Source organism: Podarcis pityusensis (genome assembly GCF_964106645.2).
Source record: "Podarcis pityusensis genome assembly, chromosome: 7".
NCBI lineage: Eukaryota > Metazoa > Chordata > Lepidosauria > Squamata > Lacertidae > Podarcis > Podarcis pityusensis.
This window is the reverse complement of record NC_138031.1, coordinates 54,662,881-54,675,781: the sequence shown is the minus strand read 5'-3', so window position 1 is coordinate 54,675,781 and position 12,901 is coordinate 54,662,881. Positions and strand designations below refer to the sequence as shown.

General features: G+C 40.8%; 1 protein-coding gene across 3 annotated transcripts in view; it reads left to right on the top strand.

The window, feature by feature from the left end:
- NETO1 (neuropilin and tolloid like 1) overlaps positions 1 to 12,901 on the top strand; it is a 102,669-nt gene that overhangs the window by 19,323 nt on the left and 70,445 nt on the right. For all 3 annotated transcript variants that reach the window (XR_013988766.1, XM_081014211.1, XM_081014212.1), the window contains exon 4: positions 2,694 to 2,942. Coding sequence is in view for 2 of the 3 variants with exons in the window: in XM_081014211.1 (XP_080870337.1) it covers positions 2,694 to 2,942 (249 nt within the window). In the remaining variant the exon portion in view is untranslated. The remainder of the gene's footprint in view (positions 1 to 2,693; positions 2,943 to 12,901) is intronic.

Here is a 12,901-nt window from a genome sequence, read left to right as displayed (position 1 = left end):
GACAAGGTAGCAGTCCAGCTTCAGACAAGTTTAGCTTCAATCACGGCACTGAAACTGCCTTGGAGATTTGGGAGGGGGGAGTGTGACCCTGCTCATTCTCCTCATTGATTTTTGATACTGTTGACCATGGTATCCTTTTGGAGCATCTCAGGGGGTTGTAGGTCAGTGGTTCCCCTCCTACCTCCAGGGCTGTTTCCATAAAGTAGCTATAGAATGCTAGTGTTCAGTGCCATTGGAGTTGTCCTGTGGTGTCCCCCATGCTATTTAACATCTATAGGAAGCCTCTGGGAGCTGTCACTATGAGATTTGGAGTGAAGTGTCATCAATATGCAGATGATCCCCAGCTCTGTCTCTCTGCTTCAAATGAATCAGGAGAACCAGCTGAGGTGTTGGACCAGCGCTTGGAAGCAGGGATGGGTTGGATGTAGACCAATAAACTGAATCCTGAAAAGACATAGATGTGTCCCAAATTCTCATGTCTAGGAAGCGGAGCAAGGGCCTGCCTGGGATGGGATTGCATTCACCTGGAAGGGGCAGATTCACAGTTTTGGAGGGTTGTTGGATTCAACAGTCACTGGAGACTCAGGTAGCCTCAGTGGCTAGGAATGAATTTTTTTCAGCTCCAGAAGGTTGGTCAGCAGTGGCCCCTGCTGGACAGAGATGGCCTGGGCAATGTATTCCATGCTCTGGCAACTTTCAAATTGGATTAGTCACAGGGGTCAGCAAACTTTTTCAGCAGGGGGCTGGTCCACTATCCCTCAGACCTTGTGGGGGGCCAGACTATATTTTGAAGGGAAAAAAATGAATGAATGCCTATGCCCCACAAATAACCCAGAGATGCATTTTAAATATAAGGACACATTCTACACATGTAAAAACACACTGATTCCTGGACCATCCATGGGCCATATTTAGAAGGCGATTGGGTCAGATCCGGCCCCTGGGCCTTAGCTTGCCTACCCATGGATTAGTGTAATACATACTACACGGGGCTGTCCTTAGAGATGACTTAGGACCTTCTATTGGTCCAAACCTCAGCAGCCAGATTGGTGTCTGGGGTTCCCTTCAGATTTCATATAACCCCTGTTTTAAAACAGCTGCACTGGGTGCCAGTTGATTTCTGGGCCCAATTCATGTGCTCACATTAAAGCCCTAAATGATTCAGGCTGCAAATACCTGAAAGATACCCTGAGAAGACATCCTTGGAGCTTTTTCTTTTTGTATTACATCTGTCTTTAAGTTTCTGTAGTGAAATTCCAATTCTTCATTATTTAGGAAGTCAGAATAGATGCTGAAAATTATAATTGATTCAGAAATTTCTGCACCAAAGTAGTGCTGTGCTTTGGTGACCATGTACATAGGGCAAGATACAGCTAAATTGTTGCATGTGTGGAATGAGATCTGCTTGTGCAATGGGACTTTCCCTCCTTCTCCTTCCCCTGTGCCCTCTAAACCCAGAACAGGTTTAGGGTATGTGTAGAAGGAGCTGGTATTCCTGTTGAACAAGTAGACCTTGTTCCCTGCATGCATGTCCCACAACAGAGACAGGTACAACTTGCCACTTTCTGAGGCAGTTACTACTAGATTTGGGCAGGCAGGTGGGTGGCAGATTACAAAACAGATTTGGAAATTGCTTTGTTTGTACATGTCTGTTTTGTGGTAGCATTTTCTTTCATTCATAAGTATCAGCATGTCTGTTGCTAAATAGAATGAAGGACTAGGCCTTCATATATGAGCGTTGCCCTTGTTCTTTATTAGGAGCGCTACTATAGAGGCAGATGGGACTCAGCCTGAGATGGTAGCCCATCTAGAAGAAAGAAAACTCTGGTCCTAAACCTCCACTGCCTTGCAGGATATCTTTGAGAGAAGAAAGTCTAGGGAGTAAACCCTACACAAATCCAGAATGGAGTCCCTAAGACAGTTGGATGGTGCCTTGTACATCTCCTTCTCACAACTTCTGCAGCCAAGCTGGTGCCAATTGTATTACTCTGCTTTCCTTTGGACCACATCAGCAAGGCCAAGAGGTGGGCCTCATCATCTGGGGAGCTCAGGACCTACATACACACTGCCCAGGCTTGAGTCCTGGGGGTGTCACTTCAGTGCTGGAAATGCAGCAGTTTGACATCATCCCCAGAGGCATACTCCATTGTCTCTTGAGACAGGTGGATGCCAACAACTGTAGAATCATTGCCCAGGGTTATGCTTAGAGTTCCATTCACCTTTACCAGGAATTCCGAGGACCACTTCCTATAGCAGGTGCCTCTCCTCTGCTTTGTCAAAGCTTGCTAGAAAAGTTGCTCTGCTGTTATGAGAAGAGCTCAAGCAAGCACAGGGTCATGAACAGAAAGCTTTGGGTACACAAAGGTTTAGGTTCTTAGTTTCCTGATGGTTGTATTATAAGATGCTAAGTGTTGTCCCAGAACATAAAATCCAGTAGGTTTTAAAAAACCAAAACCAACAAAAACAAAATAGAGTTTCATAGGAAAATCAACAGATCCTGCAAATTAATAATGTGAAATGTATTTTGTCTACTCCAAACATTGTAGCTTCTGAACATAAACTAAGTTACTTTTCCTTAAAAACCAAACAAACCCTAAGAATATATTGTGTCAGATAGTTGACAGACAGACTCTGCACTTGAAAGCAAACATAGACTATAAAACTAATGGTTTTGTTTTAATTTTAAATTTCAGCTGCCCCAAGACAGTGTATTGAGTTACACTTTGATGAAAAATATTCCATAGAGCCTTCGTGGGAGTGTAAATTTGATCATATTGAAGTGCGGGATGGACCTTTTGGATTTTCCCCAATAATTGGTCGTTTCTGTGGACAACAAAACCCACCCAAAATAAAATCCAGTGGTAGATTCCTGTGGATTAAATTTTTTGCTGATGGTGAACTTGAATCTTTGGGATTTTCTGCACGATACAATTTTACACCTGGTGAGTATAACCTCTAATTATTTTGGAGGAAATATTTTGGTATTTATACTGAGTGGAATTTGGTGATATAATGACATAACATGGTTTTAATATTAAGGCAGTGGCTGTATTCAGACAACATAAAGCCATGGTTTGCTCAGCAAACTGTGAACTATCTCACAAACAAGCAAACAAGCCATGGGTTGTGTCTCCAAAGCTTAGTTTGTTTTCCAGTTGATCTTGCCTTGTACTTTTGTACCTTGGCAAGTGTCTGGGGTGTGGTGGCCAAACCAGGATTGAAAAAGGCTGTTGTGTTTATGCATAATGCCAAACCATAGTTAAAAACAAGTGATGATTCATAAACTAATAAGAAACCATGACCTCACTTGTAGCTTGTTTGTAAAAAAGAGACTGTGGTCACTTTATTGGGTGCACTTTCAAACAAACCACACTTGGACTAACAGTGTGTGTATTGGCCAACCAATTGGGCAAAGTAGAGAGATAAAACTTAAACAGATAGTTTTAATGGAAATAGAAATATGTGTGTTCTCCTTTCCTTTTTAAAAAACAGAAAACAGCACTTTTTCTGAATTTATTCTTGGCTTTCTACAGTGCATTTTTTAATACACACCATTTCTGTTTATTGCTATAGAGTGGCTTATAATGGTTGAAAAAGCTGTAATCATCTTCCTTTTATGATGAAAATGTTGGATAATGTAACTATATTTTTCATGCAGGGAATATTATGATCACACAATAGCCAAGTTGGTTCAAACTTTTCACCACATGTTGGCTTTCTCCATTATAGCATCTTTATTGTGTGCAAGAAGGATGGAAGTTGCACACAATAAGCTTAGTCACTTGGTGAACAGATTATTGGTAGGCTTATTAGAGTTTACCTAATGCCTTTATGCTGTTGATAGTAGAATAAGTGCACTAATGCACTCCATACAACAAAAGTGGAAATATGTCATTAGTTTGTTTTAAAATGATTTCAACAGAATAGCGTTTGAACATTACTAGTAAAAATATTTTGGATTGCTACTTATGCTGTTCCTATTTCCTTTGAACATTGCCTTTTATAAAGGAAGAATCTGCTGGAGTAATTCCCCCCTTTCTGGCTATTAAAGCAAAATGTTTTGCCAAAAGATTCTGAGATCCAAAGAATAGCATGCATTCAATTAAGTGCCTCCATGAAAGATTTTCCTAATCTTAATTGCTGTGGACCAATTATGCCTTTTGTCAAATCATCTGGTTTAATTTGTGAGGCTAAAATGGAGATTTGCAGTCAAGTTTAGTATTGAAGTATTTCCCCATCTCATTATATATATATTAAAGTTTATTTTAATTTGTGCACTGCAATCAGACTGCAGTGCAGCAACTTTCAAAGGATTGAATGGCATTCAGTAGGTTTTGTAGATTTATGGAGGAATAAGTGGGAATTTATGGAGGTTTTGTAGATTTATGGAGGAATATTGTTTGTTCTGAGAGGGATATGCTTTTGATCATTTATGCTATTTTATAAATTCTTTTAGTTATTTAATCTATAGCACCTGCCCCAAATACCAGGTCTGCACTTAGGTATTTTTCAACTGTCCACACATGACTAGGATGTTTAAGGGTACCTAATTTATTAGGGTGTTAAAAGGTACCTAATCTTAATTATGTATCATTACTTGACTGAGCATCAGTCATTTAGACCTTTCAAGTACCTTTCTTATTAATAAGTCCAACAACCTGCATCTCAGCAGGGATTGAAAAGGACCTCATAGCAATAGTAAATAGTGGCAATTGAACGTGCCTCTGCATTGGCACTACAGGTTGCCAAATCCAGCTGCATCTAAGACAACTCTGTTTAGCACTCCAGTCTAGCAGCCTCCATCAAAAAGGTGTGTCCAGTTTTTGTGCACAAGTGAATTCAGAGTTGAGAAATTCATAAGAGGAACTAGAAAGCTTCCCCACGTTATGAGTTGGGTCCATATCATTCTGAAATTGGATGCAGTTCATAATGTGGCTTGGCCACACTGCTAGCCGACTCTGCCCCATAGGGTTGCCATATTTTGAAAAGCAAAAAAGAGGACACATTTGCCGACTTCTACTTTTAACTATGGGTCACTATGGCAACTCTCATTTTACATACCCATGAAAAAGAGGACATGTCTTGGAAAAAAGAGGGCATATGGCAACCCTGTGGGGAATTATCACTGAGAAGGGTGAGGGGTTATTGGTGATAAGGAAGAGTTGATAGAGACAAAATAGTAGGCCTTGACTGGCAAAGATGCTTACAACATACTCAGAAACATCCTTTCCTTCCAGGGATCATCAGACTGTATAGTACAAATCCCATTTCCCTGACTTATTTCTCACCAGGAAGAACTCTGTTATATCTAGCAAACACTCCCTACACCTTCAGTTACCACCACCTTCTCCTTCTCAAGGGCAACTGTTCCCCCACTCACCTTGGGGCAGAGGCCTGAAGTAGGAGGGATACCTAATAATGGTATGGATCCAAGATTGGGTTGAACAGGAGCAGTTCTACACTGTTTTGAAGGCATGCATAGCAGCTTTGGTGGATCAAACTCTTTATATGGTGCACAAGAACCATAGCCACTGAGTATGGGTGGAAAGTAGATCCAGCTGTAGTCAGGAACTAGGTGGGACAACACATTTGTTTTTCTTTGTTTCCAAGTGAGGAAGTTGAAACTAAAAGTCAACTTATAAGTAGCAGGAGCATAGAAACAAAATTATGGGACTCATCGTGATTATGGGACTCCTCATGTTTATAAAGGTGTGTAGTATGAATGCACACAGTAATATTTGATTAAAGCAGCCTGAGTCCCAGCAATAGCAGTTGGATGCATCACGGAGCGGAAGATTAATTGTAAATGCTTTAAGTCAGCCTATGACTTAAACTTCTGCATTTTGGGCGAGTGTTTTCGTTCAGTCTTTTGCATTTCCCATTTCTAGGTTCTGTGTAAGTTTCTCCTTAAATCCCCAGATAGTAGTGATCTGCCTGCAATTACAATTTAAATGCTTATATGTCCTTAAAAATGGTTTCAGGGACTATCTGCTGAATTGTCTCTGTAGATGTGAACTTTATTTTGGCTTACACAGCACAAGTAAATGATCTCTTTACACAAGTAGTTAGTTCTTCCATGATAGCTACTTGCCAGCAGTTTATGTACAAAAAAGGATAAAGAACTGCAAGAAAGAACTAGTGATTGATCCAAATATTATTGGAGCACAGCTCAGAAGGTGCATATAGGTAGACTTGCATGCTCACTTCAATATGAAGCAAGCATTTCAACCCTGAGCGTTCTTTTTCAGCCCTCATTTAAATCTGAAACAGAGAGGAATTTAAACTGTCGCTGCCTTCCTCCTATACAATCACACACAACCCCCACTCTTGCTTCTGCTGTTCTGACAGCAGAGAAAGTGAAGGGGAATCAGTCTCTCTCCTCCTTTCTAATACATTGCCATTCTGTAATGGCTGTGTGCCACATGCAGAGAGTGCTGAGAAATCAGTAGTGGTATGCAGTGGTGTAGAGCTGCCCTCTTGACATTGGAGTGACAAGGTCATGAGTACGTGGTTGCACCAATGGGACCATTGCCACTCATGTACCCAGATGGTGCACCTTTTCCATCACCTACCCTGTCCAGGTAAGCAGCAGGGACACCAATGTTGGGAATGTGGCTGAATGGCTATGGAGCTAGTGTGAGAAATTATGCATATCAATAACACTCGAAAAACCTTGTTGCCAGGAATTAATTGAATTTGGCATGCAGCCATGGGAACGGAGGGAGAGAGACTTCCCGCCTTCCCCTTACCATTGCTACCAAAGCAAATTAAAGGTCAGTGAAAATGAGAAAGGACTTGGTAGAAGGCAAGCAAGCAAATGGGTAGGTGAGCGGGCTGCTGGATGTTCAGCAGTAGGGATCACCCCACTGTGTTTAGTTACATCACTGCGGGCACAACAGGCTCTGAAATAGACTTGGGATATGATGAGAAACAACTGGTATATTTTGGATGAAGCCATTTAATTTTTAAGCCAAATTCTGTCTTTGATTAGGAGAAGTTTGTCCATTACTAGAAAGAACTAAGGAGCTTCACCTAAGGCAGGAGTGGGTAACCTGTGATTCTCTGGTTGTTCTCCAGTCACCTTTCAGGTTTGGTTTTAGCACTGAAGCAGCCTGGGTCACCCTGATTAATGACCTTTGTTGGGGATGATATAGGGTATATGGTTCTCCTTGACCTCTCAGCATGTTTTGATACCATTAACCATGGTATCCTTCTGGAGTGACTCAGGGACATTATAGTAATTTTGCTCCAACTTGCAGGGTCAGCACCACAAAGTAGTATGAGCTGGTTGCTCAGTTCCATGGCTTTCACGCTGTGGGACACCACAAGGCCAATTCTGTCTGTATGCTAGTCACCATCTACATGAAATTGTTGGGACCTATCATCCAGTAATTTGGACCATGGTGTCATCAATATGCTGATGACACACTTCTCTCTCTCTCTCTCTGAATCAGGAAAGACTGTGAAAATATTGAATTGGTGTGGGTGGGTGGTTTCTATATCTGGGAATTAGGTGGATGACATGTTCTGGGATGGGTTGTACTCCACCTGACAGAATAGGTTCATGGTCTGGGAGTCCTGGATTCCAAGTTGCCACTTGAATCTCAAGTGGCTTCTTTGACTAGGGGTGCTTATGCCCAGCTTAGGCTAATTTCCCAGCTACAGCAGTTCTGGACAAGGGTATCCTAAAATAGAGCTGGAACAGATTGAAGGTGTTAGAATTGAGGTTTGGAGCAAAGCAGAAGCAATAAGTCAGCAGAAGGCTGGTGAAAGAACACAGGAGCTAAACTGAGGGATGCAGATTCATAGATATTTGACTTGGTTAGGGAAACAGTCTTGTTTGGGTTTAGCTGGGGGGATTTTTCCTTCTTACTTTCAATTCACCTTTTCTGTACACATAATTCCATTACCACCATGCAACAGTGCTGTAAGTGAACCAGGTATACGAACCAGTTTTATTTACAATGGCCTGACCTCTGCAGGTTTGCCCTACTTTTTGTAGGAGAAAAGTTGCACAAATAGTATCACCAAAAGTTTGGGCCTCCATATATAAAATTCACAGTTTGTGTGGAGGGGAGAGAAGGGTGGACAGTACCAGTTGGTGGAGTGCTGTTGCTTATCCGACCTCTTGTCAGCATTGTCCCTGCAACATACTGGGAAGGGTGAGTTACTGTGGTGACAATCCAGGAGTTCTGCTACTGTGTTTGCACTCCACCATCCTTGCATTTGATTCAGCCTTCCCCTTCACCCTTCTGGTATGTCACAGCAACAATGGTGACAGACGGTCAGGTAATCAGTTCTCCACCCAGCTCCACCAAGCACAACAGGGGAAGGGTATGCTACTGCAATACAGGCCCAGTAAATATGTGAAATAATCTATCTGCCTGTTTGGAAACTGATAATTATTTCTTATTTTCATTGATGCCAGGCTTGTATGATGCTGCTAGATATTTTAGACTGATTCTGATCTGGATTAGCTTGATGTCAGACATCGCACAGTGCATGCATTTTATTTTGCCAATACTTTAGCATTTGTCCTGTCTGGAAGTATTAGAGGAAATTATGTTGATGGGATATTTGTTGAAGTTACCTCTACTTTGGGAAGGTGGCCCACTGGTGTGGGCATTTTGTCTTGTTGCAATAATTTCCTCCCAAATGGCATGGAATTCAGTTTTCTTCTGTCTACACAGACAGATGTTTTGAAGGCATCTGTTGCTCAGAGCCATTTTCTGCAGTGAGTCAATTTTGTAGTGCAGCAGACAGTGGAGATCCAGACAGAGTGAGGCTGTGCTCTAAGCTGATCACTCTTATTCATCTGGAATAATCAGATTTCTTTTTATCTTGGTTTCTCCCTCTTGGAATCTGCAAGGCTGTGGCCTCAGATGGCACATTATTATTCTCAATTCTGTCAGCTGGTGGAAACCATCTGTGTTTCTGTTTGGCTTCATTGATGTGAATGTCAGCATACTATATAGTCACTATATTGCCTCTCATCAGAAATGAAAAGATACGTGGAACATATGAACAACAGCAGTCTTAACGGCTGGGAAATCATAGGAATATAAGCAAACATGTATGCTCCCGAGGATTTGCAGAGCATTTAGGAAATTCTAGAGATTTTGAGCTTTGGACCTTCAAATTTTACATCTTAGGATCGGTGTCAGTATTGTGATTCTTTTGGCTCCAAACCCAAAACTTGTAATGTTTGAACAACAATGAGATAATATGTAAACTGTAAGAATGTGAACCAATAAGTGCACAAATTAATTTTGAACTGTAGTTTTGAAAATAGCTGAGCTCATCTGAAATTACAAACATGACTGGACAGCAATATTTAAGGAAGGAAGGAAGGAAGGAAGGAAGGAAGGAAGGAAGGAAGGAAGGAAGGTTGATTTTGTGGCAAGCCAGCCTTTTCCTGTGATTGCATTTCCTCCCACTTTTAACACCAGCAAGTTCAAGCCAGGCATTTGAAGACAGAGAAGTTGTTACAAGGTTTATTTCTGAATCTTAGTTTCTTTTCTCATAACAAAAGAGAGGGGAAAGGTTATGTTTTTAGCTTTTTATAAACAGAGCTACTCAGAAGGTGCGGAACTCCCTGATACAGCTCAACACATCTTGTTAATGTTACGATCTGATTCAAGAAAGTGGGAGTCTAACTTGAATCACCCCAATTTGCATCATTATTCAGGGAACTCACTGGGCCAGTTCACACACTTACTAGTGCCTGGGCTGGCACCATCCCTAGCCTAGGCTTCTATCCCAGGAAGGTCATGTTGTCACTACCACATTGCCATGCCCTGTTGAGGTGTTCCATGGCCTCTGCTGAATCAAGGGGAGCAGTGACATTGTGTGCACCTTTTGTGTATGCATGGAGTGCATTGCAGAATCTATTCTAGATGCCTTATAGCTTTGGGAGTACAGTGGTACCTCGGGTTAAGTACTTAATTCGTTCCGGAGGTCAGTACTTAACCTGAAACTGTTCTTAACCTGAAGACCACTTTAGCTAATGGGGCCTCCTGCTGCTGCCGCGCCACCGGAGCACGATTTCTGTTCTCATCCTGAAGCAAAGTTCTTAACCTGAAGCACTATTTCTGGGTTAGCGGAGTCTGTAACCTGAAGCGTATGTAACCTGAAGCGTATGTAACCTGAAGCGTATGTAACCCGAGGTACCACTGTACAGAATAAATTCATTTGTCTTTATCCAAACCCTTTTGGAGTCGAACCTTCATGGTAATGTTTCTCTGAGTAATAAGAAAAGTAAGACTGTGATTATAGGACTTTTGTTTTGTTTTGTTAGTCATCCATGGAATATTCATTACCTTTGCAAATGTGTGCTGCATTTCTATGGGTCTGAATTATGATATTCTGAAGGTGAGACATATACATATTTAGCTAATATTTGCCCATGTAGTAAGGAGCAGCTTGTTCTGATGTCACAACATCCAGTGCTTGACACGTGCTGCAGTTATCCTTTCTGCCAGGTCATCCTTCCCCTGACTTGGGCACTTGCTACAGAAAAGCTGTCACTGCATTATCCCAGCTTAATGTTATAGAGCAAATGGGTGCTGCATGATGGGGCACCCATGAGGTGTATTAAGGGCAAATGGCATCCATTTATGCTGTAGAATGTCTGAGATGAACCTACCACTGACAAAATGCCACAAACTGTACTTTTCTACTAGAATCCTTGTTCTCATCCGTAGATGCTCCTGGACCAGATTGGCTCTAGTAATAGGATCAGGACCTTTAATTTATGCACACATACATACACCTTTATGTTGTGCCTTGATTATTTGAAGCCTTTAGCTTCTTTTGCTGCATTTTCCTAATATTGTCTGTATGTGGCTTGTGTGATAACCAAATTGTGTTTCGATGCATATTTATTTATTAAGTTTTTTTTTAAAAAAACTAACTAACACTGTGATTGATGCAACTACATACTCTCCCCTCCCCCCCCCGTTTCTTCCATTACATTGAAGTTCTTGCTAAATTTCAGATTTAAAAAAATTGGTTTCACATGAAAGAAGGGGAAATGGCTTTAGTGGGTCTAAATGAACTTCAAATCTTACTGAGTTGTTTATTGGGTGACTAGACACACACAGAGACACACACACAGGCACACACACACACACACACACACACAACCCAGCAGTGGTTTTCATCTCCCCTGGCCCTCTCACTCTGGCCAGGTTGTTATTGTTTTAATTTGTAAGCATTAGCATTAACAGGGGGCTTTTGTGCCAGACTTTGTGCCAGAGGTGCTCAGACCGAACCACAGGAATTGCTCTACACACTGAAATGGTACCTGGAACCCATCCATGTGCAGGAAAGTTCATTGAGAATGCTCATTGGGTGACAGCTTATCCAATTGCACAACAGATTTCTGTTTGCACAGTGGGACTTCTCTTTCTGTTATAGCCCCCCATCCCATGCCCCAAAATCTTCTCTTGAGGGCTCCAAGGACCACACGGGAGTAGAAATGTACAATAGTGAATGTCACCCATGGTGCTTATAAAAATGATCCAAGTTTATCCCTTTTGTTTCTCATTTAAAGTATTTGTATGCAGGGTCTATCAAGTTTCCTAAATCAGAGGTACTTCGGTGTTAACTATAATAAATCTGAATATTTGCAGTGCTGCAGTCTGTATTTTGACACTCCCGCATTTAGATTGTAGTCCTATAGACAGTTAACTGGAAGCAAATTCCACTGAAATAAACAGAGCTATTACAAGCAAGCTTGCCCAGGCTGCGGTATTAGTTACTGCAGCTGGGTGGTTCCCCCCCTTCAAATGTCATAGGATTACAGGGATACTATTCTTCTCCATTTTGGGGAGCATATTTCATCTGATCTTTCATATGACAAGGAATGTATGAGATACTACATATGGTTGGTTCAAAGGTCACGTGAACTTTTACTTGCCATTGTAAGTGGCTCCAACTGGTGCATATGAATTTCTTTTGAAGAAAGAAATGAAGTGCATACATTGCAAATTTTGACCCATGCCAAAGTTGCAATGTGTGCACTTCATTTATTTATTAATAATATTTGTATAATGCTTGAGATGTAAACTCTCTAATTTGTTTACATAAAGCACAATAATATCATTCAAAAAGAAAAAAAAATACATATAAGCAACAATACAATTAAATACATCAATAAAAACAGAGAATCCACCAATCATGATAATGATTAATAATGCACAATATCCCAATAATACTGGACACTGCCTTGAGATTAAGACTAATCCTGCTGTTGCATAAACAAATGTACTGAAAATCTAGAGAAATGTTGATAATGGACTTTCAAAACAGCTGCAGAATAAAATCAAATAAGAATAAAATGTGTGCCAGTTTTAGATTTGTTGCAGACCAAGAGATCCAACCCAATAATTTGATGATTATGGGATGTTTGGTGAATGACACCAGATAATGAAAATTGTTAATATTTCTGAGAATGCAGTGTTCACTGTGTCATAGTGAAGTTCTTCTGTAAGGATTGGATGCAACTGTTCCTTATACTGAGCTATTTGATGTTCTTACACAATTAGGCTAGCTATTGTACATCTGTCATAATTAAAATGTTTGCATTTTTGTCTTCATTTGCTCTTCTAAATCTGTCATTTGTTTTGGAGAGGGGAATGTAAACATGTTCATATTTCTGCTCATCTGTTCTGGGAAAATCTGTTTCTTTTATTGATACATTTCTAGCATTTTAATTGACATGCACATCTCTCTTTAACACAATTTTAACACTCTCCGTATTCTTTTGGCTGTTGCTCTGTGAACACTTTGTTAAGGAAGTGGATACCTTTTTCCTTTTGTAGTACTTATACAATTTTTAACTTCACACAGGAGAGTAGAGGTCTCTTTAAAAATATGTGGCTCTCTTGCCTTATGATTT